Genomic DNA, 24,488 nt, shown 5'->3' with positions numbered 1-24,488 from the left:
ATCCTCTCTCTCGCTCCACATAGAGCACAATAGTGTTCTGGAAATGTGAACTGCATTTGAAGACATAAGCATCAGTAACATACAGTCTATGTATAATTTCTCATATTACATTTATGATGATCCCTCTTTGCCATTATCAGCAACTAAAATCTTTTCTTGTCTACCCACCACATTTTGTGGCAAGATTAACGATGTGGTTACTTTTCACCTCCTCAAGTAAAACCTTAAGAGTACATGTTCTGCTGAGCCTGCAGGATTTTCACTGACATTCCACATACCCACAACAGTAATGTTCCAGATGTTCTGGTTCTAGTGATGTTCTAGATTTTGACTAGAGCATCTGGACACTGTTTAAATGGGAATTCCCAGGTCACAATGGTTTCCAATAGCCACAAAAAAATGCCAGTTAAACTTTGCCTGAGGTGTCCTTCAACAGGCCTACAAAAACATGAAGTTTAAATACAACTGTACCACATACCTTTAAAAGCAGAAGTCGTTAAAGTATTGTCAATGTATCTTGAAATATTTTTTTAAATCATTTCTGCCCCACTACTTTCACAATCAACATATTTTTAAACACATTACTCAGGAAACAACTTTCTTCGTTGCACCTCTGGGTCTTTGTTTTTTAATTCACTGTAAAATGATTCATCAATGCTAGCACAATATTAAATTTTGTGTGTCTATATACATATATATACACACACAAAAAGATGTTTCCTAAATGAAAAACTGGGATAAAGGTTAAAATGTTTTGCAAAAAAGAACCCAAATTCATGTATTAAAAGCTACCAGTCATCACGACCACATGCTGTTGAAGAACTGGATAAAAAGTTATACACAAAATAGGTATTTTAACAGTCGCGTGTTATTTCAGAGTGCTGGTGGCAATACTGTTAAGTGCTATTTTAATTAAACGTATAAGATGATACAGAACTTATACAATACCTCAGGTTTCTCACTGATATAATTGCAAAAGACATCAGAAAGGTTGAGAGTTCTAAAATGTAACCTACTTTGAAATACCATTTTGAAACAATTGTATTTGATATAATTCATCCACTGTACATTATAAAACAGTCAAAGAAACACAAGAAGTCCAGTGTTTTTTTTCTGGACAGTTTGGCTGAAGGCATGGAAATCCTTACTAAGAAAAGTCTTACTTTCTTTCTCTCTGTGCACTGATCTTCTGCTCCATTGTGTATCCAGCTCAGCACAGCTTCTAAGCACATGCTTAAGATCATATGGAAGAAAAAGGCTGAGCTCAGTATATTTCCTCCGAGCTGGAACTGCAATGACTCACCCTGAGTTGCCGAAGCTGATAAAGGCTCTGTCACTAACTTCAATAAAGTTGATCACTTCAGTCAGCACCCATGTTAATGAATTTAAACCATCATCTTCCATTAAAGTTCAGCCTGCGATCACACAACATTTAACAGGTGAATAATTAATCTATAACCACACAGGGTATTCAGAGTACCTTAGCGAACCTCAACCTGTATCCAAAAGGATAATGGAGAGAAGGAGAGCAAGAAGCACTCCAAATTGCTCTTAAACTATGTACTCCTCTGCTGACTTTGACAGACTGAAGAAAAACTCTCCTAGTAATGGGTGTACCTGAGGTTTTGCCCTCAACATTTTTATGCATTTATCCAAATAGGTCTAAGAGATGAAAAAATAATATGGAAGTACACTGAACCTCCTTTTCTGGAGAGTTCTAATCCTCTTCCAGACTACAAGTTTATACAATTTTTAGTCTTTAATCTCTTTTGTCCCCTTGATTTTTATCTTGCAGTAATGACTTTGGAAGAGGCTCAGGAAGTGACTTTTCTGGGGAAGTGAGCGTCAAACTCAATCACCATCCCTCTGCTAAACCACAAGCAGGTAAAAAGCTGTGTTTCTCATCGCCAGGGTAAACTTGTCAACAACCAGATTATGAACAGATGGGCAAGAAAACAACTCTTTCTGCTTGTCTTTTGAACTGCAATCTAAGCTGTCTTTGCCCATACCAGGAAAGGTGTGAATATGCTGAGTGAACCAGACCCGTTCTCAAACCAGATGGAAGTGTTGCCACTTCCCTGTTTACAACCACATTACTGTAGGGCTTGTGCATCCAGCAGCTCAACACACAACACTTCTGAGCATACACTGGCTGGGCAACTCAGCCACCCGAGCCAAACAACAGGGACTCCACTTTAAAGACTTGCCCCAGAAAGCTGAATATCCATTCGGTATAAACAGTAGCACCAAGGAAAACCTGTTCAGGAGCAGAAGGAAGTTCCTTGGTCCAAAAGAAAGATCCTAAGTTCGCTGAGGCAGTTCTAGCATTTGAACCCCTGGATTTGCTTATAGTCTGAACTGCTGTCTCAAGTCCAAGTGCCTAAGTGACATGTCAGTCCATTTAGGCATTGTCACACAGGGTGGATCACGCACTTCACTGCACAGGAGTTTGTGCAGTGGGAGAAATGGCTCTGCTAATGAGGTTTGTGGAGCACAGACTTTTTTTGTATTTTACATGATCACCCCAGAAAGAAAGAAAAAAGAGAAAGGACATGATTCAGATGAACTAGGTACCTCAAAAAATATTACAACTATTATTCCAGTAAAAGTCCCTTCAATTAAATATTATTCAAGCAATTCTTCCACTTGAAGTCACCATGAAAAGATTACTGTATCTGTTGAAGCATGACAAATTAATTTTTAAGTGTACGTTGCATTCACTGTGTATATATTACAGTAAATATAGATATTTAGGAAACATATCTTTCAGTTTGTCAGCAACTTACACAGACACATTTTCAAGTGAAACCTATTTCTGTGCACAGCTTTTCTCACAGAAGTTCCTTGCTTATTACTCCTAATGCACACAAATGGCAGAACTTGCACAAATACATGGATTCATACACAAATTCTGTATGCATGTGGTTGCTGGATATAAATTACTGCAAAAGTTGTTTTAAATGAATAAACCCTCCCCTTGATCCTTAACCTATTAATACTGCTCCTAATACACAACCCCTACCTGTTTCTGAAAAAGCCTTACAACAAAAATTTGTATGCCTTTCAAGAGGCAAAGATGTAAATAAAAATAGTAATGCATGCTAAAAGATATTTCTACTTAAAAAGTTTTTGATTGCTTACTGGAAACACCTGCCACAATACTGATGTTTATATTTAAATGGGGGGGGGGAGTGTTTGGGGTTTTTTGTTGTTTTGCTTTTTTACACAGGTATTTCTAGATGCTGATGCAACACCACCACCAATAATATAACTTTTGTATTCCCAGACTTTCCAGTTAGGCAATTACTACTGTAGTATTAGCATTCACTTTGATGTTAAAAATACATTTAAAATGTCTCACTGACAATCATATTTTCTACAAGGAAATCACCAAATTAAATACACACAGAATGAAGACATGTCACTATCAGATACCTGTAAAGTGAAACAATACTCAATTTTCTCCACTTAAAAAACCATAAAGGAAGAAATATTTTTAGTCCAGTAGATGTTGAAAAAAGTTAAGGGCATCTCCTGCATAAATACTGTAAAATTACAGTATTAGCTATGTGTAAGTAGAGATTGAACTACAGTGTTGTACTTTTCCCTTTAATAGATCACAGTAAGTCTGCAAAATTACCAAACTCCCAGCTGGTCTTATTGCACAGTTCTTTATATGCAACATCCATCAGTATCTGGAGAAGTTTAAAACGGAAAAAGGACAACAGAACTGGTCAACCCATCACTAAAAAGTCATGAGACTTTTGAATAAACCTGGAAATATTTAGCACTCAGCTGTAACTGGATTTGAAATATCAGTAGTTGCCCAGTTCCCATCTCCCCCGTGCTCTTCTCAAGGGTTTAGCACAAAGTTCTGAATCACAAAATAACTTCATACAAAGTATTATCTTGTAAAAGCATAGAATCTACAGTAGTTAAAATGTGTGAGGGTCAGACGACACAGCCTGGGTATACTGAGAAGACAGTTATATTTAAAAATTGTACCTTAACTTCCCTTTAAAACATCCTATACTGCTCAGCAGAATTCATAATCTGCGTTTCTGAGACTCCAAATCCTGTGAGCGTCTTCTTTTTTGCGGGTTCAAAAAAGCATCCATTCCATATAAAAATTTTCTTGGAAACACGCTGACAAAAATGCTTGCTGTAAATTGAGGCCATTTCTAATAGAATATCATCCTTTAAAACAGATTACAAAATACTATTGCGGTTGTTCAAAAAATTTTTAGCTGTGATCCGACACCTCAGTTTCTGTATTCCTCTTCTCAACAACCCTTCAATTCAGCATGACTTTCAGGCAGCCTGGTTTTATTTCAGTGAACCTGTAAATAAGAAAAGATGAAGCTTCAAATGAAAGCTGTGTGCAATGCCACCTCCTTCAGCCCTCATCAAACATATGGGAAGTGGTAAGGTTCTCTCGGTCAAGTATGCATGCAGTTGAGAGTCAGGAAATCAGCATCATGTCTTCTGGATGTGACAGTCAAGGATTTTGCAGGATCTGGAGAGGTGAAAAACTGGGAATAGCAAGAACTAAGAGGAAGATTAAGGAAAAAAATACGCTGGCCAATATTCTTGGTTACATTAATTCTGCTCCTCTTTTCCCGCTCCCCTTAGATTCCCCCTTTCAAAACAGATTTTCTCCCTCATCTTCCGTAGAAAGCAAGAAGGAAATCAGAAGGGAAGTCTTTGCTGTTTCTGAGTCCCACCATTACAGTCACCTTCACACATTCCTATACAGAAAAAGCAGCAAACACACTGCTGCCAACCCAGACTTGTTAAATTGCTGTCCCACATAAGAAGCTAAGCACTAAAGCAGGTACCAGAGACCAATAAAAATCAGGACTAACAACTGAATGGAAATATGCAATTAAACTGTGTTAGATAAATTTAATTCACAGTGTTTTCATCTATCTCAGAGGAAAGGATCTAACATTTCATAGGTGAAGTGTATAAGATGGCATTATGTCACACATTTGGATTGGATTAATGAACAGCAGACCTACTTTAATCTGAAACAGCAGACCTGCCTTGATCTGTTTAGTATTTTATCAGTATTCTAAAATTAACTTCAATTTTCAGTTAGTTAAATGTGGGCTAAGAAAAAAAAAAATGTATCAGTAACACAAATCTAAACTCACCTGAAGTTGTGGCTTGTGAGGTATCTCATAGCTGCTGGTCTGATGCGAGCAACTCCTCCCTGACTATGGCTTCCTCTTCCCGTGATAACACAGAGATACGGTTTACCACCGGTCTGCTGGTACTCTGTTACAGCAGGGATTGTAACGGTTAAGATTTTCCCTGAGCAGAGACTTGGCATTCAGTACGATCTTTCCATCCATTCTTCTGAGAACTCTCACTGGTGATTTAGAACCTTGCTTTCCCATGCTGGCTGTGTCTCTTTTACATAAACATAGCCATTTTCCCCCTCTTCTGAAAAAGATACTCTGAAAAAGCATAGTCAAGCTTTTTAAGTCTAGGTTGCTCGCAATATACATGTTGTGATCATCACAAAATCCTTCTAATTTCATAGCAGCTTTACTCTTTCTGTCATCTGATCCTCACTTGGAATTTATATCCTGTGATCTAAATTAAAATTGCAAAATTAAAAGAAGTGGGTGTAACTTACTTTTTAAGTGACACTTCCCCCTATTGTTTCATGTTTTATCTAAAAATAATGTGAGTAAAGAAATAACATTTTGTTGGATAAAGGAAGGAGGAGGAAAATATAAATCCACCCATTTAAGTTACACTTATTTGGACTAACTTCTGTTATGCTGTGACACGTGGACCAATATATCAACATATCACATGAGATTTATTAGGGCATCTAGTCCCTGATAAGAAAAAAAACTGCTCCTTTCTCAGAGATCACAGCAGTCTAGATTAACACTTTGAAAAAGAGGAAAAACAGAAATGAAACTGAATTCTCACAAGCCAAGATTTGACAGCTCAGGATTACCAGTTCACATGACATCTTTCCCCAAATGCCCTCTCTCAACATTATTTGGGTTTTACACTAGTTTGCTGTTAATTCTGCCAGCCTGGCATTTATCCCTTTCCCATGTATTCACACTGAACTTTTTTTAAGTTGAAGTGACTTAGGTTCAGTTGACTGAACAGAGAGCCCTTATCATTATTTCAGGACTCCTGATGCAAGTGCAGCTCATGAAATTTAGCTCTAAAAAGTATCAGGTTACAACTTAAAGTATACAAACGTCATTTTAGGAATAGCAAAAGATAATGCAATTTAAGTCTCTGATGTATACTGAAAGAAAAGGATTATCCAAGGCCGTACTAAACCCTTTTGTTCCTGCTGTGTGGAGTAGCTGTTTCCAAAAAATTAGGTTTGTGCAGTGGTACCTCACGTAAGAAATATTTCTTATAGAAGCATTCCCAGTGTGCTTAAATTTATAGGGTAAAGTAATAATGCGGAAAACATATCTCTCTACAGCAAGAACACTCATGAAGTACTTGAACACTCCACTGGGAGAGAAGGCAAGCCCTCAGTCAAAACTGAACAAAATGGCATTTATGGGAGCAGTAGTATTCTGATCTCAAGAGATCCTGCTGGCAAACTCATAGGGAAGTTACTGACAAACAGCTCAAATCAGACACTTTCATGAAAAAGCTGAAGACAATGTAATCATTGTGGTTAGAATTCCAACATAATGATTTTTCTTTAAGATTAAAAAAGCAACATAGTTCTGATAAAGCAATGTGAAGTTGGGGAAAGTGGTGCAAAGCAAGACAGAGAGGAAAAAGCATCATTGCCATGTAAAAAAAAAATAAACCAAACCAACCAACATTTCCATGCCATCTATCATAATTTCTTAGCAGAAAATTAGGAGAATAACTTTTAGGGGGCAAGAAATATTAGCTTAATCCTACCTTCACTTTTTTCCTGCAGCACTCTGGACAACTGATTCACTGCTTCATCCACATGGAGACCATGCAGATCCAACACATTCATAGGCAGCAAGGAAGTATTTACTTTCTCAAAGATTTGCACAGCAGCTGCATGGTTGGCTTCTTTCATCTTCTGCTCATGAAGGCGACCCTTTAGTCATAAGCATAGCAACTATTACATGCTGAGACATAATCTAAGCTCCACACTGCTGGTTCGTTTCAAAATGATAATACTGCCAGGGTGCTTTTAGCTCACAGTTTGAAGCAGTAAAATTTATAATCCCAAAAGAACTTGCAGAAGAGGCTCAGTGAGACCTACTCACAAGGAGATTTCATGAAATCTGTCCTTAAGAAACTAGTCAAAGACGGCACAACAACGGCCTTACAAGGAGGAAAACAAAAAAGCCAGAAAAGGCACAAAACCATAAGGTCTTTACATAAGCTAAAAAGTTACATTCCATGCTGATTTTCAGATTTATTATCCTAATCACAGAATTTTTCTTTCTGTGAATATTTTGCTAAAAATGTAGCGAAGCAATGTCAGAGAAAATGTCCAACAACTCAGGAAAAACCTGCTGAGTGTGGTAGTTGAGGTTAATTCTTCTCAAAGCATTCGTTTAAAAATCAAACAAGCCAAAGGCAAACACTCTGAGGTTGATTTTCTTTCTTTCTTTCTTTTTAAAGAGTTGCGTATTACCTATCCTTACATTTTTGACAAATCTTTTATGACTGACAAGGTCAGTACAGTCCCTGTTGGAATTAGTGGCAAGGAGCAGTACAGGGCTATTCACATTACACAGTGAAGAAGTAACAACTATTTCCTCTGAACCTTACACTGGTAATATCTGAGAGACTGAAGCACCAAAGTATGTCTTCAAAGATTTGTAAGCACAATCTGAAAAGGAATCGTAGACTTGAGTCCAGGTATTGGACTGAAAAGGACTCAAGAGAATGGAAGTGACAGCCTGTTCTTAAAATGGATCATCTGACATGTATTACATTACAGACATCAGCCCCGTAATTCATACTTGCAGAGGATTCCCAAGACAGGCTAACACCACCAAGCATTAAGTATTATTCATTAATAAAGTTAGCTTAGTGTGCTTTTTTATTACCTGAAAGAAAACATGTAATACATTTCCCCACTGTACTTGTTATCCCTAAGAATGAAAGAAAGACAGGACTTAGATTTCTATTTAAAATTATGCAGACCTTCATGTAAAATATTTCCAAACTTCAAGAATTTATGAACCAAGAACATAAAGTGTTCTTTATAAAGACCAATAATCAGTATTTCCTACATACATAGTAACAATCTAAACATTTAGAGTGATGTTATACCAATTGCATGAAATCTTTTTTAAGATAATAAGAAAATTCAAGTGACTCCATTATTCCATTTTTGTTCTATCATAATGCAGCTCCTAGTTAAATTCTTCTATAATGTGAATTCTTAACAATTTCTTATATGCTATTACATTAGAGAAAAGATATTTGTAACAGATTTTTTTTAAGAGTGGTGTGAATCAATGGTCTCATGTGAAGGTACCAAGAAACCAATGTACGAAACATTTTGGTGTCCCAAGCCTGTCAGTGTTTAAAAGAAGAGATTCCCCAGTGTTGGATACCTTAAAATTTGGCTCGACAGGGTGCCTGAACATCTAGTCTAGGTCATGCTTTGTCTAGAAAGGTAGGACTGGATGATCCTTGAGGTCCCCTCCAACCTGGTATGCTATGATTCCATGACTTACAAGAACAGTTGATACTTACAATCAAGAATGTGATCAACAACAACGACCAACTGTAATCAAAGTGGTATATACCAAGAAATCTGCTTGAATCAATACCAGAGAGCCTGTGCTCCAAGGCCAGAGCACATAAGACTGATCAGCAATAGATCTACATTCTAAAACTAGGTGGATGGCCAAATCCATGGCATACCACACCTTGTTTATCCCAACCCAAGACAGACTGTAGCCGTAAAGACAGAATGAAGAAGCAAAGACAGGCAGGCCCAATCTTGCCCAGGATCTACAGAGGAGGAAGTAAGCAAGATTCTGAGGCAAAAGATCACACCTTAATACCTGTCTTACTTTTAATATCTGTCCTTTTAATACTCCTAAAAAGTACATAAGACTTCTAAAAACAGTTCATCACTAATAAAGACGAACCCAAGGGACATATGAAGGATTTGAAAACTGCTTTTAGTTGCAGTCCATGTCACACATGAATGAACGTGGCCAGACCACACAGACAAAATCTTAGTGCTTGCAAGTATTTGGATGTGAGAATGCGATCTATGAGCAAACAAGTACGTATGACTGAGCATTAAATACCATCTTTCACAAGATCTTGCACTGAATTTGCTTACATCAGCTTCCTGTATTAGTATCGTTACTAGTGAAAGAGAGTTTACTTGTACGGCAATTCTCAATACAACACTTACATAGGAAACAGTAATTGGGCAAATTTATCAACTCTAGTAGGCACAATGCTTTTCTTATAACTTCCAATTCAGTATTTAAGTACCTCAACAAATTCAGGCAAAAAAGCACAATGTTTACATTTACCTGATGAGCGTAAAATGCTGCCACAGACTTCATACCAATGCAATGGGCCTCCCCGGCCTTTTTCAAACACTCCTGTCTCTTTTGCTGGTGACAAAAAGCTTCTGCTCTTAAATCATCGTATTGTGGATACTCAATTTTTTGAAGTATTTCACTCAAAGGTTCATCCTCTTCCTTACCTTTTTTTGCCTGTAAGAATTCACAATGTCAAAGCTAAGTATGCACTGTAAGGTGTTTTCAATAACAGAGATTTGGGTATGTTTGTAACTACTATTTAAAAAAAAACAAACAACAAAACAACAAACAAACAAAAATACCTTCTTCTCCCGGTTCTTTGCAGCACTGCAGGATGAAGCCATTTCACTTTGCTGAACACTTTCTTGAGCTATAACTGTTTTTACAGGATCTGCCTCCAGAACACAGTTCAGAAACTGTTCGGTTTGTTCTAAAGAGTAGCTGTGAAGGATAAGTAAAAGCTGTGACTTTACAAATCTATTAATAACGTCTACATTTATTAAAATACATATTACAAACCTTGATATTGTTACAGAAATAGATTACGATGGAAATAAAGCACTGGAATGGAATTTTCCACCTTACTACAAAAAGGTTTGAAGGCTCACTGTACTGTATTACTGGCACTAACACATATGCAGCCTTGGTTGACTGAAATGTAATTATGGGGCACTTGAATATCTAAAGAAGAATGAAATACTAAAGTAAATTGCACCCTACCTTAATCAAACAGACATTAGTTTAGAAGTAAACCTGCTTTTTGGCCTGGGTAAGTTAGTTCACCTTAAATCTTCTCTGGTCAGGGACAGTAAGTACAAAGTAGTTTAAAACTAGCTCAGTGTTCTGAAACCATTAAAGCAGGGAAATCCTTGTATTTCCAGTCGAGCTTTGTTATTAATGAAACGAGAACAGGACATTAGTAGCCATCAGATTTCTAATAAGCCCTCATTCTTTATTCTTCCTGCTGTTTATTAAGCAGACAGAAAGACTGACCAAAAGTAAAGACAGATTTTTGGAAGGTCAACATTATGAAGGGAATTTAAAACATGAAAAAGAAGAGATGGTGAAATGTTTGACCTACAGAAATGTGTGAAGGACATACTTTAAACATTCCACGAGGAAAGGTTTTGGTAACAACATGGACAAGCAGAAAGACTGACAAGTATGCGTACAAACCCATATGTAAAGACATTCAATAGGCGAAGGATGAAAAAAGAAGTCCCCCTTGAATGAAAGTCCAGTCCTCAAGAATTTGGATTTAAGAAGGCACCCACATACCCCAGAAATATAATGCAGAAGAGAGAATGTCATCAGAAAGAGATTGAGAAATGGCTCATTTCTTCAGAGCTGCTGTAGCAACCAGAAGAGTACTTACAGCCAACATCAGGTGATGGTAGTTATCCCTTTGGGCAGATGCCATTTCCTGCGAACCCACTATTACCACCTCCACTAATTCCTCTCACTTGATTTAAACCTCAGCTCCACAGCAAATATGCAGTTCCAGTGACATTCAGCCAGAGGTCAACACCCAGAGACATTCTTCTCCAAGGAAAGAAACTGTTTACTCTCCCATAAAAGAAACAAGCCTAGACGCAGAGTTTTTATTTGCTTTTAACATAAACTAGTTTTGCTTTTATGTAGATCTACAAAAGCCTGCTAGTTTGGAAAAAGCAATTCTTCAGCAATATCATAACTCATAATACTTAAGACAGTAACTGTGCAATACAGAGCACTACAGAATACCATTTTTACAAAGAACTTAAAAGATTTCTTACTTATTGTCCTTGAAGATATCCATTAAGAAATCTTGACTAATAGTTGGAAACATCTCAAAAAGTTGCTTCTCCTTTAGTTTAGCGGCACAGTCTTTTCTAGCCATACAAGGAATACGATTCTACCCAGAAGACAAAGATAAAAATATTGAAAGTTCTTGATTACAACAAAATACAGTAACAGAGGAGCCAATCTAATTTCACTGTTATTTGTTAAGATTTCAAAAAGTATCTACTCAGTAGTTATGCACCCAGAGCAAAGACAACACACCAATATCAGCTGTCACACTGACTTGATGAGAATAAAGTAGGGACAGGTGAGTTGTATTATACTGCACAGTATATGTAGTATACTGTACTGTATGTTATATTGTGTTATGTTGTACAGTACTCTGCAGTCATTTAAAGTAACACCGCTGGAGCTCTCTCATAATGGACAAAGCAAAAGGAGGATTTTTTAGGAGGAATTTAAATTTTGGAATGCATTCCCTGCTAGTCTATTTAGTCCAATGCTAAGCTTGCACAAAGTCCTCCTCTCTATACTGAAAGCATGAGGTTGAAACAACATCTTATTATTAAACAGCGTAAACAAATTTGTTGGTGTCTCTGAGGCTGTATTGTAATAAATGCTCATATTGTGAAGTCATGCTGAGAAGAAAACCATAATTACAGCCCAGAATAAATCAGACTGATCATTCCAGCACTCAGATTAAAAAAAAAAAAAAAAAAAAGACAAACAGAACAAAGCCAAGCTCCACGAATCCAAACTGTAAATAAAGCTGTGAGCATCACAGTTGTTATTATCAGTAACCCACAGTTATTATTATCAGTAAGCAGTTCAAAGAAAGAATCCACAAGCCGTTCTTTCAAGGGACAGGCTAATCCATCCAACTTCCTATACCAGTAGAAACAAAGCTCCTCTTTTTTAAGGACAGCTACTTATCAGACAGTAACAAACTAGAATGCCTGTTTCAAGCAGCTGCCGGCAGTAGAGGGCATATTACACACAGGCCAACCAGTCAGGGTATGGAAACTGTGTGTAAGATACAGAATTACCCCAAATCTTTTACAAAATTACTTTCTTCTGACAAGTGGCTACAGAAACCTGTTTGAGGTTAACCTCAGGTCCTTCTTTTAACGTCTCATCTGTTAGGAATGTTGTGGGTTCTCCTTTTAAAAAATATTAAAATCAATCCAATCTACTTCTAAGAAAACAAGGCAAAGAGCTAATTAAGAACAATTAAGAACTAGTTTTGATATTGCTTTACCAATAAGTGTGAGAATTCACACTGATCTTTGGTTTTAGGTGAGTAATCAGAAAAACAATTCAACCAAACCCAAATTCTAACCTGGAGAGTGAAATGTGCCACGATCTGTTTGTGAAACAACCAAAATGTTACAATTTAAAATGAGAATTTTTAAAAGGGAAACATCTACCACAAGCAAACTCCTGTATCAGGGTAACCAACAATCCCAATTGGCATGCATTTGTCTCAGGCATTTAGGCTGGAATCAGCAGCACAAAGATGAGTCACCAGGTAAGACATACTCTGGTTCATTAACAGTAATGAACTTAAATTGCATTACAAATGGTGCTACCCATACCAGGTCCTGTTTCTCCTGCATAGCTATTTCTTCAGAAATTATTTGTCTGAGAGAAACTTTCTGAATCTGAGCATTCCAGTGATCCATAAAAGGGAAAACGTCTGATGTTGCTGGGTTTTTAGTCTGTATGTTTTCAGATGAGCCAGATACCCAGCTCATTTTTTTCTTCTGTATTTTACCGTCTGCAGTCTGAGATAACAGCATTTCTGAGTCATCTGTATCTATCTGCTGAATCACAGTAGGACCTTCACAGGAATAAAAATGAGGAGACAAATAAAGCAGTTACTAGCTTATTTATACACACAAAGCCAAAATAATTACGTTTTTCAAACTAGACGGTTTGTTTTTTTGTTAAAACATTATTATTAATGCTAAAACAGAAAGCAACACATTGTTTTCACCTTCCTCATTCTATTTTCTGAAGACTGATCATCTTAATCTGTTTTGTAAAACAAAAGCAAAACCATCAGACTCCCCCACCAAATTTTCAAGTGCCAAGATGTATCTTACAGCTGTTAACTACCCTGCACACCCACTAAAGTGAGGAGGTTTGATTGCTTTTATAAGTGAATTATTGACTCATGTGTTTACATGTTTAACTGCCTTTCCTCTACAACTTAAGGACAGATGCTTAACAATCTGTTAATTTACACTTCTAGAAGTTAATGCAAACAGTACTGTTTGGTCATTCCAAACAGCAGAGAGCTTGCACCCACACTGCAATCTGTCCTGGGTTCAGCTCTCGCAGTCATTTTTCTCCTTCTTTATCTGACTGGGGTTGTTGGCACTGCACCAGCTACTACGGAGGAGAAAAATGACTGCTACAGCTGAACCCAGACTACAATCGAAGTCTCATGCAAAAGTAGTGGGATCGACTGCAGGGGACATTTCTTCTGGGAGCTGACTGAAAACTGGATTGCCAGAGATCTCAACACTTTTTGAACAAGGCATACATCTTCATGCTACAATCAATTCCTCTGACAGACAACATGTGAATGATGTTGTAGTGCTGACCTTCCTTCTCTCACGTACAGAAATCTCACTCTGCTAGTAATTCTCTGGCTGCACCTTTCCTTGCTATAGAGATTACAGAAGTCAGACCTAACAGCTATGTGATCCAGGCAGAGCTTATTTGTAAGTTCACTGAAGTACACAAAATGATAGGCTTTTTGCTTGCAGCTACCTAGGTCTAGTGATTCTGCTTATAATTAACTTCCTTTTCCTCACACTCCTCTGTAAGAGAATGGTAAATGGAACTCAGAACAATAAATAAAAGCTTAGCTTAATAAATGAACTCATCATTTTTGCAACAGACAAAATGTTTGCAAACTTACTGAAGTTTCAAAGAATACTTTTATAATGAGCATTAAGTATCTTTACAAGTAAGAGAAATACATAACTTACCTTCTGCAGGCAACTTACATGATTCATCTCTCCTCCGACGCTTCTAAATAAAAACAGTAAAATCACGAATGTTGTAAGAAAGCTATAAATTTTGCAGTGAAACTTTGCAAGTGTTAGCTTCTAAGTAAGCCAGCTTTGAAAGAATGTCTCACAGTATTTCTTGAAGATTGGCTATCTTAAAAGAAGTACATTTAAGAAAAATTATTATTAAGTTTAAAAGACAGAACTATCTTTCCAAAAACATCAAACTAGAGGAACATGCCCTGTGCTAAGATTTCACAACCTTAATTAAATAAACCAAACAAAAATTTTGCCCAAAAGCATTCAGTTTCATAAGGCTATGAAGAAAGGGAGGTTAGAGAACTCTTCTCAACTAATGTATGCAGAGATGTTCTGTATATACGATTATTCATAAAGCAACTCTTCTTATGTGTCAAAAAACCAGCAATTATTTTTGGCCAGTGGAATTTTTGATCAATCTTGTAGTGAAATTGTGCATTATGGTCCTTCTCTTTCAAGAATCCTGGCTTCATGCTGAGGCACTCATGACATGCAGTTTCTTCATCCCTTGAACTGTCTTACACAGCTCTGATGATCACAACATGATGAGCAGGTATACTCCACATATTTTACAAATTACCCTTGTATGTTATCATTGTTTTTACAAGGATACTTGTATCTTACACATTTAAACTAACACATAAGGAGATAAATTATCTGACCCGAGCGCAAGCATGCAACACCATATTATAAGCAAGAAATCTACTAACCAGAACAGATTCTTTCCATTTCTCATGAATCACTTTGGCCAAATTCAGATCAATATGAACCACACAATCCTCAAGAGTCAGTGATCCTTATGGAAGAAAGAAAACATATTTGTTAAAGCTATAAAAATCTATAAAAACTTATCTAAGCAATGAAAATGCAGTAGCCTACACTTGTTAATTTGAATTCTGGAGATTCTGCACAAACTGTCATACCTGAAAAAAACCTCAGCAACTGCCAAGATAAAATAATCAGATAAATAAATACATTAGCATTTCACACAGAATCCATTAGGTGTGTTCAAAAACCCTCACAGGGTAGAAAAAGCCAAGTTAACGTGAATTGTTATTGTACTACATCTTCCTGCTTTCCATTTTTGCTATCAGAACCTTCTTTTACAAACCCACTGGTAATTTATAACCACAGTTTCATTCGTGAAACTGTGATTCCCTCTGTTTTATTGTAATCCACATGCAACTGCTTTTATGGAACACAACATACTTGCCCCTGCCCAACAGCAGTCACAAGCCTCCCTTCAAACACATAAACTCAGAGAAGCAAACTCCAAGTCACCCATCTAACTCTAAAGGAAACAGCAGGAATTATCATGGTATCATACTTTTTCCCCCTAAAAGATCTTTCCGATGTTTCTCACCCTTTCAAAACTAAAAAGGCAGTAAGTACATATGTATCAAGCAGAAGGGCATAATTCTACTGCTACCAAGTTGGGTTTTTTTTGGAGTACACATGGAAGGCGAAGAGGCCAGCAGACAAATCACCAATCACAAATTCACATCACATAATCTTCAGGAGAAAAAGATAAAGAAGGGAGGAGGGAGCAGAAGACAGAGGGAGGGAGAACAAACAAGCTATATACTCATGTTATCTTCCTTTTTCTATCAGTCTAACTTCTATGATGCATGTTCAAGCTGCTTACAGCTTCCTTCATCATAGTCTCTCAGCAGACTACTCCCTTTTAATCTTTTACATCTTTTAAATATAGCTGCCCTTTACCTTCTCTCTAAACAATTCATCTTGTCCTTCCCCACTTCAACTGATACCTAAAGCTTTCTTATTTTTTCCTAGCCAGTCACTGTTTGCATCTTCCTCATCATATTAATATCCCTTCAGAATATGAATATAGGCTCAAAGTCTATTGCTCAAAATGCAAACAAGCCAATATATTTTCTTATGCTTTTAAAGTACGTGCATGTACAAAAAGACAAAGGCAGAAGGTAGCACTACTGCATCTGTATTTTATGCCATACATAGTTCAGTTCCAATTTTGGATTAACAGCAGCAAACAGTATCATAAGGCATTGTGCAAGTCCATTCCCTAAAAACCAAGCGTGAAGGAAAAAAAGCAGAGGCAAAAGAAGAAAGGTTTTCTCACCCAAACTGAGGGGTTTTGTTGTTTAGGGTTGTTTGTTTTTTTATATAAAAATATGAATACAATTATGCCCATACCTGCATCAATGCCAACAGGCCCAAATATTTCTTTCAATTGGAGTGCCAGTTCAGGAGGTAATGTTAGTTCTAGGCAATCTATATTGAAGGCTGCATGTGATGCTGGTATAGGACTTTGTATCTTGGCTTTGGCTTCATCCTTGTTTGGAGTTTCAATTTCTTCTCTACCATGTATCTCTCTGAAACGCCCCTGGGTTTCCAGTTCTTCATCATTCCTAGGACCGAACAGAGGTGCATGATCCACTTCTAGTAACGAAGTCATCACTTTGGAATTCTCTGCATTGCTTTCCGAAGGGTTACTGTCACTCTTGTTATTTAGTTCAAATTTCAAATTGGTAGAATTTGTGTTAGGACCATGAGGCAGAATCATGGGTCCACAGAAACCTGCATCATGTTGTGAGACTAATGGCTTATTTATAGGTTCCTCAGCAGGACTCTCAGCTTCTACCTTCTGCTTTCCTGAAATGAACGGCTCAAAGATAACTGCTGCTGAGCTGTCTACATCAGTTCCAGGGGCTGCATCTCCACAATTCTTCAGTTCTGATGAATCCTTCAGTGAGGTAGCAGTCAATGCATCAGACACCTCAACATCTGTCACAGTTGCCTTGGCCGTCTGACTTTCTGCAATGCTGAATGATGAGTTATTATCTTCTGAAGGCTTAGAGGTATCACCAGCCCCAATTATTTGTGACATTTGTTCACAGTCATTGAGATTCTCACTGTAGTTTGTACTTGCCTTGAAATCAAGGTCTGCAACAACTGGCTCAGCTTCTCTTACTTGAAAGCATTCAGTGCCAACATCTTTGCGTAACTTTTCATCAGAGTCTAAGAGCAGACCTGTGGCCCAGTCTATGTCTTTGTTACATCTTTCATACAGATCTTTCACAGCTTCAAACGAAACAGAATCAAAGAGCTTACACAGCATATTCAGCTTTTCAGACTCATCAATATTGATAAGTTCACTTTCTTCCACAAATGTACTTTTATCATACGTAACTCGATAGGGAATTTTTTCCTGAGAATCTGAAACATTACCTACATCTTTGGGTTTGAAGCCATCTAGTCTGCCATGCAATACTTTGGTAGTCTCGGGAAAAAGCATTTTCTTTTCTAACCTCCACAGGAGAGCAAAGTCCTGTGATTCAGTCTGTGAATAGCCACTTTTTTGCCTACACGAGCATGCATCCTGTTTTTCTTCTTCTACATTAAGTGTTGACAAGCATTCCTCTTCTCTTGGATGGGGCAAATTGTTATTTGTAAAAGTGAGGGCCAACTTGTGATGTTTCCTCATTCTCTTATTTTGCTGCAGTTTTTTCTCACCTAGTGTTTCACTAGCCTCTGTTTCAGGTTGGTGCATATGCAAAGTCTCTGTATCCGGTTGCTCTGCAGTGTTCACAGGTGTCCCATGAAGCACATCTACAGTCTCAAGAGCATTTCTATTAATGTCATCTTCAGCATTTCTGTGTTCATCGGCCTGATTTAGATTTGTGCTTCTCATTCTCCTTGACCTTTGTTGTCTCTGTTGTAATGAGCCTGTGACAGGCCAATGTCCTATCATTTGCAACTGCGGTGTAACTTTATCTGAATTATCAGAGAAACAGCCAGAGGCTAGATTTTCTTCCTCATGTCCTTTTTCAACAGTATGGGTCCCAGGCAGGCCTGCTTGCTCTTTACCTAACTCAGGATTCTGTTGACTGGGAGTTTTAACCTCTTTATCGCTCTTCAGAGAAGATTTTTCTAGTCGTCTAGCTCTTTTGACTCTCTGTCCCATTGTTTGTTCTACAGGCCAGTCACCCAGAAAGTTGAGTAGTTCTGGTTTTCTTGACATGTCGAAAGCCGAACTGCTTGGTTCTGCTGTGTTACTACTTTCTGTTGATTTTGGTTCTGTACATATTTGGCCAGATTGTTCAACTTCAGTTTGAACTTTGAGAATATTGTTATTGCAGTGCTCCTCAACTCCTTCTGTATGCATGCACAAAGTATCTTCAGTCGTGGTCACATCAATCTCACCCTTTTCTGTTTCAGTACTTTTTCCTAGTTTTTCTCCCTTTTCTTCTTTCTTCTCCAAGGGCAGTTCTTTTTCTACATGATCTGACAAACAAACATCCAAGTCATCTTGAACAGTGCTGTCCTCACAATTGTGTTCCACTGAGCTATTTTCAATTTCTTTTTCCTCTTTCTGAAGACGCTCAGGATCATGGTTACTTTCTAATGTTAGAGAAGTACTGGGAAAAGTTTTCTCATCTTCAGCTAATTCAAGACGCCCAAGATCAGAAGCGAAAGGTTCTTCCTTTACATCAGAATGTAATGTCCTGAAAGACAAATTCAAATGAAAGATAAACCCATTTCAAACCTTCTTGTCCACATTTTTAATTTTGCCTTGACTATTTAATAATTTCAAATTACAGATCAGAAACCACCTTTTAGGACACTAATCATCCAGTTGGAGATCTCTAATGAGAGAAAGCAAATTTAAGATGACTTAGCCCTAACCTCAACACTTCTTTATAAAAACAGAGCTAAGCAATGAGGAACTTCCCTTGATAAGTATCCGTTTCTTACTTTGGCATGGGGTTAAGAATACTTTCTTAAATGCCTATTTACCCCCATTCCCAGCATTCAGTTATGTAATGAAGCACACTGGCTCATGTTCAGCAGCTGCCAGTCAGCACCCCAGGTCCTTTTCCACCAAGCAGCTTTCCGGCCACTCTTCCCAAAACCCCTTAGTGTTGCGTGAGGTTATTGTGTCCCAAATGCAGAACTCGGCACTTTGCCTTGCTGAACCTCATAACACTGGCCACAGCCCATTCATCCAGCCTGTCCAGGCCCCTCTGCAGAGCCTCCCTATCCTTCAGCAGATCACCACTCCTGCCCAAGCTGGTGTTGCCTGCAAATTTACTGAGAGTGCCCTCGATCCCCTCATCCAGATCATCAATGAAGATGTTAAACAACACTGGCCCTAACACTGAGCACTGAGGGACCAATGACCAGTCGCCAACTAGATGTGACACCATTTATCACCACTCTTTGGGCTCTGCCATTCAGCCAGTTTCCTGCCCAGTGAAGAATACACCCATCCAGGCCATGAGCAGCCAGTGTCTCCAGGAGAATGCTGTGGGACAGTGTTGAATGCTTTACTAAAGTCCAAACAGAAAATGTCCACAGCCCCTCCCTCATTAACCAGATGGGTCACCTTACCATAGAAGGAGATCACGTCAGGCAGGACGTGACCCTCATAAACTCATGCTGACTGGGTTTGATCCCTCCCTTTTGATTTCACTTAGGATCATCTGCTCCATGCAGATGGGCTGCATTGGACCTTCCCTGGCACCGAGCTCAGGCTGACAGGCCTGTAGTTTCCAGGGTCTTCCTTCTGCCCTTTCTGTAGAAAAGCATCATACTGACAAACCTCCAGTCCTCTGGGACCTGCCTACTGGACCAGGACTGCTGGTAGATGATGGAGTCTTAGCAAGCTCCTCTGCCATCTCCTTCAGCACTTTTGGGTAACCCATCCAGCCCCATAGACTTGCCTACATCTAAGCAGAACAGGAGGTTGCTAACCATTTCTTCCTGAATTACAGGGACTTCAATCAGCTCCTCATCTCTGACACCCAGCTCAGGGAACTGAATACCTTGAGGGTGGCTGGTGTGGCTATTAAAGACTGAGGGCAAAGGCAGCATTAAGTATTTCAGCCTTTTCCTCATCCTCACTCCCTAGATTATCCCCATTATCCAGTACAGGATGGAGGTTCTCATTGTCCCTCTTTTTATTGCTGATATATTTGTAAAAGTACTTTTTGTTACCTTTTATAGCAGTGGCCAGAGTTAGTTCCAACTCTGGCTTTCTAATTTTCTCCCTGCATAACCTAACAACATCCTTGTACTCCTCATGAGCCCACAGGCCCCCTGTTCCTCTGAGGGTGAAGTAACCAATCACAATCACTTTTCTTCTTTTTCCTGGTAGAGCTGGTCATGATGCAAGGTGTTCTCTGACTCTTACATGGCAACTCTTCTAACCTGGATGATCCCTTATCTACTTCATCATCTTTCTCATTTTCCTCATCCTCACATACCTCTAATCTGTTGTACAGGGGTACTTGGGAAGGTGACATAAACTGGGGGGTAATACACTGTCTACTCTGAGGAGTAAACTGTTTCCAACCTCCCCTGTCTCCTAGATCCCCTCCATCTGCCTGGTGTCAAGAGGGTAGGGGATCTTTAATTTCTTTTGTTTTGGGTGGCTGGCTTGCTTCTCTCAGGGATGGTAGAGCACAGTTCCACCAATTTCAAATACATTAAGCATGCAAAACCCAAATGAGATAATAACTACAAATAATCTGATTTCCTATGCATTATTATAAGGCATATACACCATTATTCAGATTAGCCACTACGAAACAGTCATGCATACAACCAACATAAACCTAGAGAAGTCTGAACTAAATATACTCAAAAGCAAGTAGATAACTTGTTTCTACTGAACAAAGAATTCACATTCTGCCACAAAACAATCATCTAATAACAACACACAGCCTCAGAAATTGTAATTTGGGACTACATTATTCTGAAAAGCATTTTAGAGATTTTAAGTGGGTTTTATCTACAACATACCTCCTATAGCATGTTTCTGATAAGAGAAAGTCAATCAAACACACAGTCACATGGGGAGGTTTTCAAAAAGCAGTGGAAAGTTGCCTAAGCCCCTTGACTGCTCATTTCTAGAAATCCTCAAATTCTTATAAATTAAGAAAGCTACGCAGTGCATTTCTTTTTATTATTTAACTGTTCAACAGCATTATCCAGCTTCCACTGCTACAAAGTTTGAATGTTTACCCTTTTACGCAAGACTACAAAGCTAGTATAAGAATCTAACCTATGGCTTTCCTCCTGACAAGGATCTTCACTCCAACCAGCAGCTTCTGCTTTGTCTGGGACTGAAGAATCCAATACTGAACTAACACTAAGGCGGTGTTCATATCGCTCCAACATTCTTTTGATCTTTTCTTTAGAGACACCATGAATGTTTCGCCTATACACCAAAGAAAAAAAAAAAGGAAACATTTCAGATTTGTATATTAAAATGGGAGAAGGGAATAATTCAATAATAATTTCATTATAAGTTTACAGCAAAACTAACCAGAGATTTCAGGGGGACAGAGCAAAAGCTGTGAAACAGCTGTTCTTTCTGTATCAGTGCACTAGTGTACTCCACATAGGGTGTGAGTCAAATTGCTGCTCCACTTCTCCACCCCACCCGCTGGCCCTGTTCTGCAACTGGATGATTTGCTTAATACTAAAAACTGTACCAATAATGCCTCTTCTTCAAACCAGTTTCAGAAACACACCATATCAGATCCTGACAGTGATGCAGGATATCAGACTGGGTATGGAAGATTTCTGAATTAACTCTTCCTTCTTTGGTTTTGCTAAGAACTCCTTGAGCCTTGAGGAAAACCTATTCACTATTATTTTAGACACACTTTGGCTGGAGATTTTCAGTGTCTCTGTTGAACACCAACTAGGAATATGCTCTGCAGTTGTTCTACCTAGAAGTGAATCCTGTTGAGGATGACAAAACAGAAATTGAAGGTACAAGAGAAAATGTTTAAGTTCTATTTTAGGAGAGAAAATAATCTTCCTTACCACAGTTGAAAAGTGGTCAACCTTAAGCTAGGCATGCAAATTCAGATGACAACAGATAGTACGAAATCACAAAACAATTTATGTTGAAAGGGACCCCTGGTGGTCAACACAGTCCAACCTCCAACTCAGAGGAGGGACAGCTAGATTACGGTGCCCAGAGCTTTGTCTTGTCAAATTCTGAATATCCTCAATGACTGAAAGTCTCCAAACTCTCTGGGCAAACTATTTCAGTATGTGACCACCCTCAAAAGAAAAAACAAAACAAAAACCAAACACCCACTTACTTTATGTAATAAAAATTTCCAAAGTTCCACCTTATGTTTGTTTTGCCCTATTCCTGCACCATTCTCAGAAGAGATCTTTTTAGTATTCTCTGTGACCCCTCAAAAGATACCTGAAGACAACAACATGGTTCTTCCTTAATGTTCTCTTCTTAAGGCTGAACAAAGTATTCTTGCCCAATTCAGTATCATCTGCCAATCTGCTGAGAGTGCACTATGTTCCAGTATCCAAGTCATAAATAGGAGATTAAATCGTGGCTACCCTAGCATTCATCCTAGAGGTACATCAGCCTCCTCTTGGACTTCAGACCCTTTGAACCTGGCAACCAGCCAATTTTCTAGGTACATATTATTCACTGACACAGGGTTTACATCTTGCCTATTTTGGCTCTACGTAATGGCTCTATGAGTGTGTAGAAGGTCCTGCTAAAGATGAGGTAAACAATAATGACGATGCACAGGGGTCTGTCCCTCTCGTGAGGTACTGACTGCTTTAAACTCAGTGACAGCAGAAACATTTCAAGTAAGGCAACAGACCAGCCAGATGCAAAACCAGTCTCAACCTGACACCATTTTTGTAACCTCAGGAACTCAAAGGAGCAGTCACTGTACCTTAAATGCAAAAGAATTGCAATCATGAAAACATTACCTAATATCTATTGCTTTTGTATAGAATTAGAATAAAGTGACAGTGAAAAACATCTCATAATGCATATAAAATACCAGAAAAGTTAATATTGTGGAAAAAAAAATTATTAAAAAGACACTTAATACCACAAAAATCTTGACTACTTCACCAGCCACTGCACTAAGTGGTGCCTTTTTAAAAATCATAGTCTGTGAAAGATATACAATCTAATATGAAATTCTCCTTTATAATCTTACCTTTCAAGCTCTTTGGGTTTAAACTTCCACCATGTGCCTGGTTCTCGGAACACAACTTTGTATTTGAACTGCTGAGCCTGAATAAAACAGATAAAAAACAGAACAAGCCACATCATCCACTTCTTATTCCTGTGAACAAGCACACATGTATAGCCTGCTTCTTTAAAGCTGTTTTTTGTGCTTTTCAAAACCAACTAAACATTTGGAATAACATACTTCTGTTCAATGTTGCGCTTCTGCTTATATAAACAGAGATTTTTAAAAATATGTATTTGCTTCTCTTACTGTAAAACTGTGTGCCATGATCACAAAACCAAACAAACAAAATCATCATTTTATATCCCCCCTTTGAATGTTCTACCTTCTCTGAGTCAAGACTGCAGAACTTCTCCTCTTTCCAGGGATAGTATGCACATCTCCGAGAGAGAAAAGCTCTCTGCTTACATTCAGAGCTGACCAGCTGCAAGCCAGCTCCAAAACAAGCAATTCAGTTACATTAACACAGTCACTGTGGACAGCGTCTTGCCATATGGGAAACTTGAGTGCACTGCATGTAAATGGTCCTTACGTCATCTAGTCTCATCATGACAGAAAATGAGACCTAAGTCTAATCAGGAGAAACACTGAGAGTACTGTGCCACTTCTCTCTGTTACTGTTTTCAGAAATAAATCTTGTTACCTCACCAAACCCTGCACCTCTTGGAAGAACTTTTGTTATATCTTTATTTCAGTATACAGCAAAATCAAGGATTTAATTTATGAAAGAACTATTAATCTGAAAATTGTTAATAAATGCAAGGATAATAAAATAAAAATTCTATTGATAAAATTATCTGTGTTAAGTCCCACTGTATTATCAAAGATAATCCATTACCACATGCAGCATACATACACTATCTGCTCAAAACCTGGTAGTTTTATGTATTACACTCCCTAATGTGTTTACATGCCATGGTAGGAGACATCTGCCTCTATGTCATACTTAGGATGAAACTAAGACTGCGTTTTCAAGTTTCACGGAACATCAAACATCATTCATTAATTAGTGCTGATCATATTTTTAAAGTAGTTTATAATTTCACTGATCATATAAAAGAGGAACAGAATTCAGTTTCCACAACAATGTTTATTTTTGACCCAAGTACAATGCACTTGGT

The 24,488-nt window shown here is 38.1% G+C and overlaps 1 protein-coding gene across 2 annotated transcripts in view; it reads right to left on the bottom strand.

Annotated features, from left to right (window-relative positions):
- Window positions 1–2,517: 2,517 nt before the first annotated feature.
- N4BP2 (NEDD4 binding protein 2) overlaps window positions 2,518–24,488 on the bottom strand; it is a 41,970-nt gene continuing 19,999 nt past the window's right edge. For both annotated transcript variants that reach the window (XM_061379791.1, XM_061379792.1), the window contains 12 exons: window positions 23,332–23,408; window positions 21,396–21,551; window positions 16,523–18,834; window positions 15,058–15,143; window positions 14,288–14,330; window positions 12,884–13,128; window positions 11,282–11,400; window positions 9,809–9,947; window positions 9,495–9,680; window positions 6,907–7,075; window positions 5,157–5,280; window positions 2,518–4,340 (listed from right to left, as the gene is read on the bottom strand). In XM_061379791.1, coding sequence (XP_061235775.1) covers window positions 4,295–4,340; window positions 5,157–5,280; window positions 6,907–7,075; window positions 9,495–9,680; window positions 9,809–9,947; window positions 11,282–11,400; window positions 12,884–13,128; window positions 14,288–14,330; window positions 15,058–15,143; window positions 16,523–18,834; window positions 21,396–21,551; window positions 23,332–23,408 — 3,702 coding nt within the window. In that variant the 3' untranslated portion in view covers window positions 2,518–4,294. The remainder of the gene's footprint in view (window positions 4,341–5,156; window positions 5,281–6,906; window positions 7,076–9,494; window positions 9,681–9,808; window positions 9,948–11,281; window positions 11,401–12,883; window positions 13,129–14,287; window positions 14,331–15,057; window positions 15,144–16,522; window positions 18,835–21,395; window positions 21,552–23,331; window positions 23,409–24,488) is intronic.

Source organism: Neopsephotus bourkii, unplaced genomic scaffold (assembly GCF_033783945.1).
Source record: "Neopsephotus bourkii isolate Nb327-2 ecotype Australia unplaced genomic scaffold, CSIRO-AGI_Nbou_v1 NB_1780, whole genome shotgun sequence".
NCBI lineage: Eukaryota > Metazoa > Chordata > Aves > Psittaciformes > Psittacidae > Neopsephotus > Neopsephotus bourkii.
The sequence above is the reverse complement of the archived record's forward strand: the minus strand, read 5'-3'. Positions and strand labels throughout refer to the sequence as shown.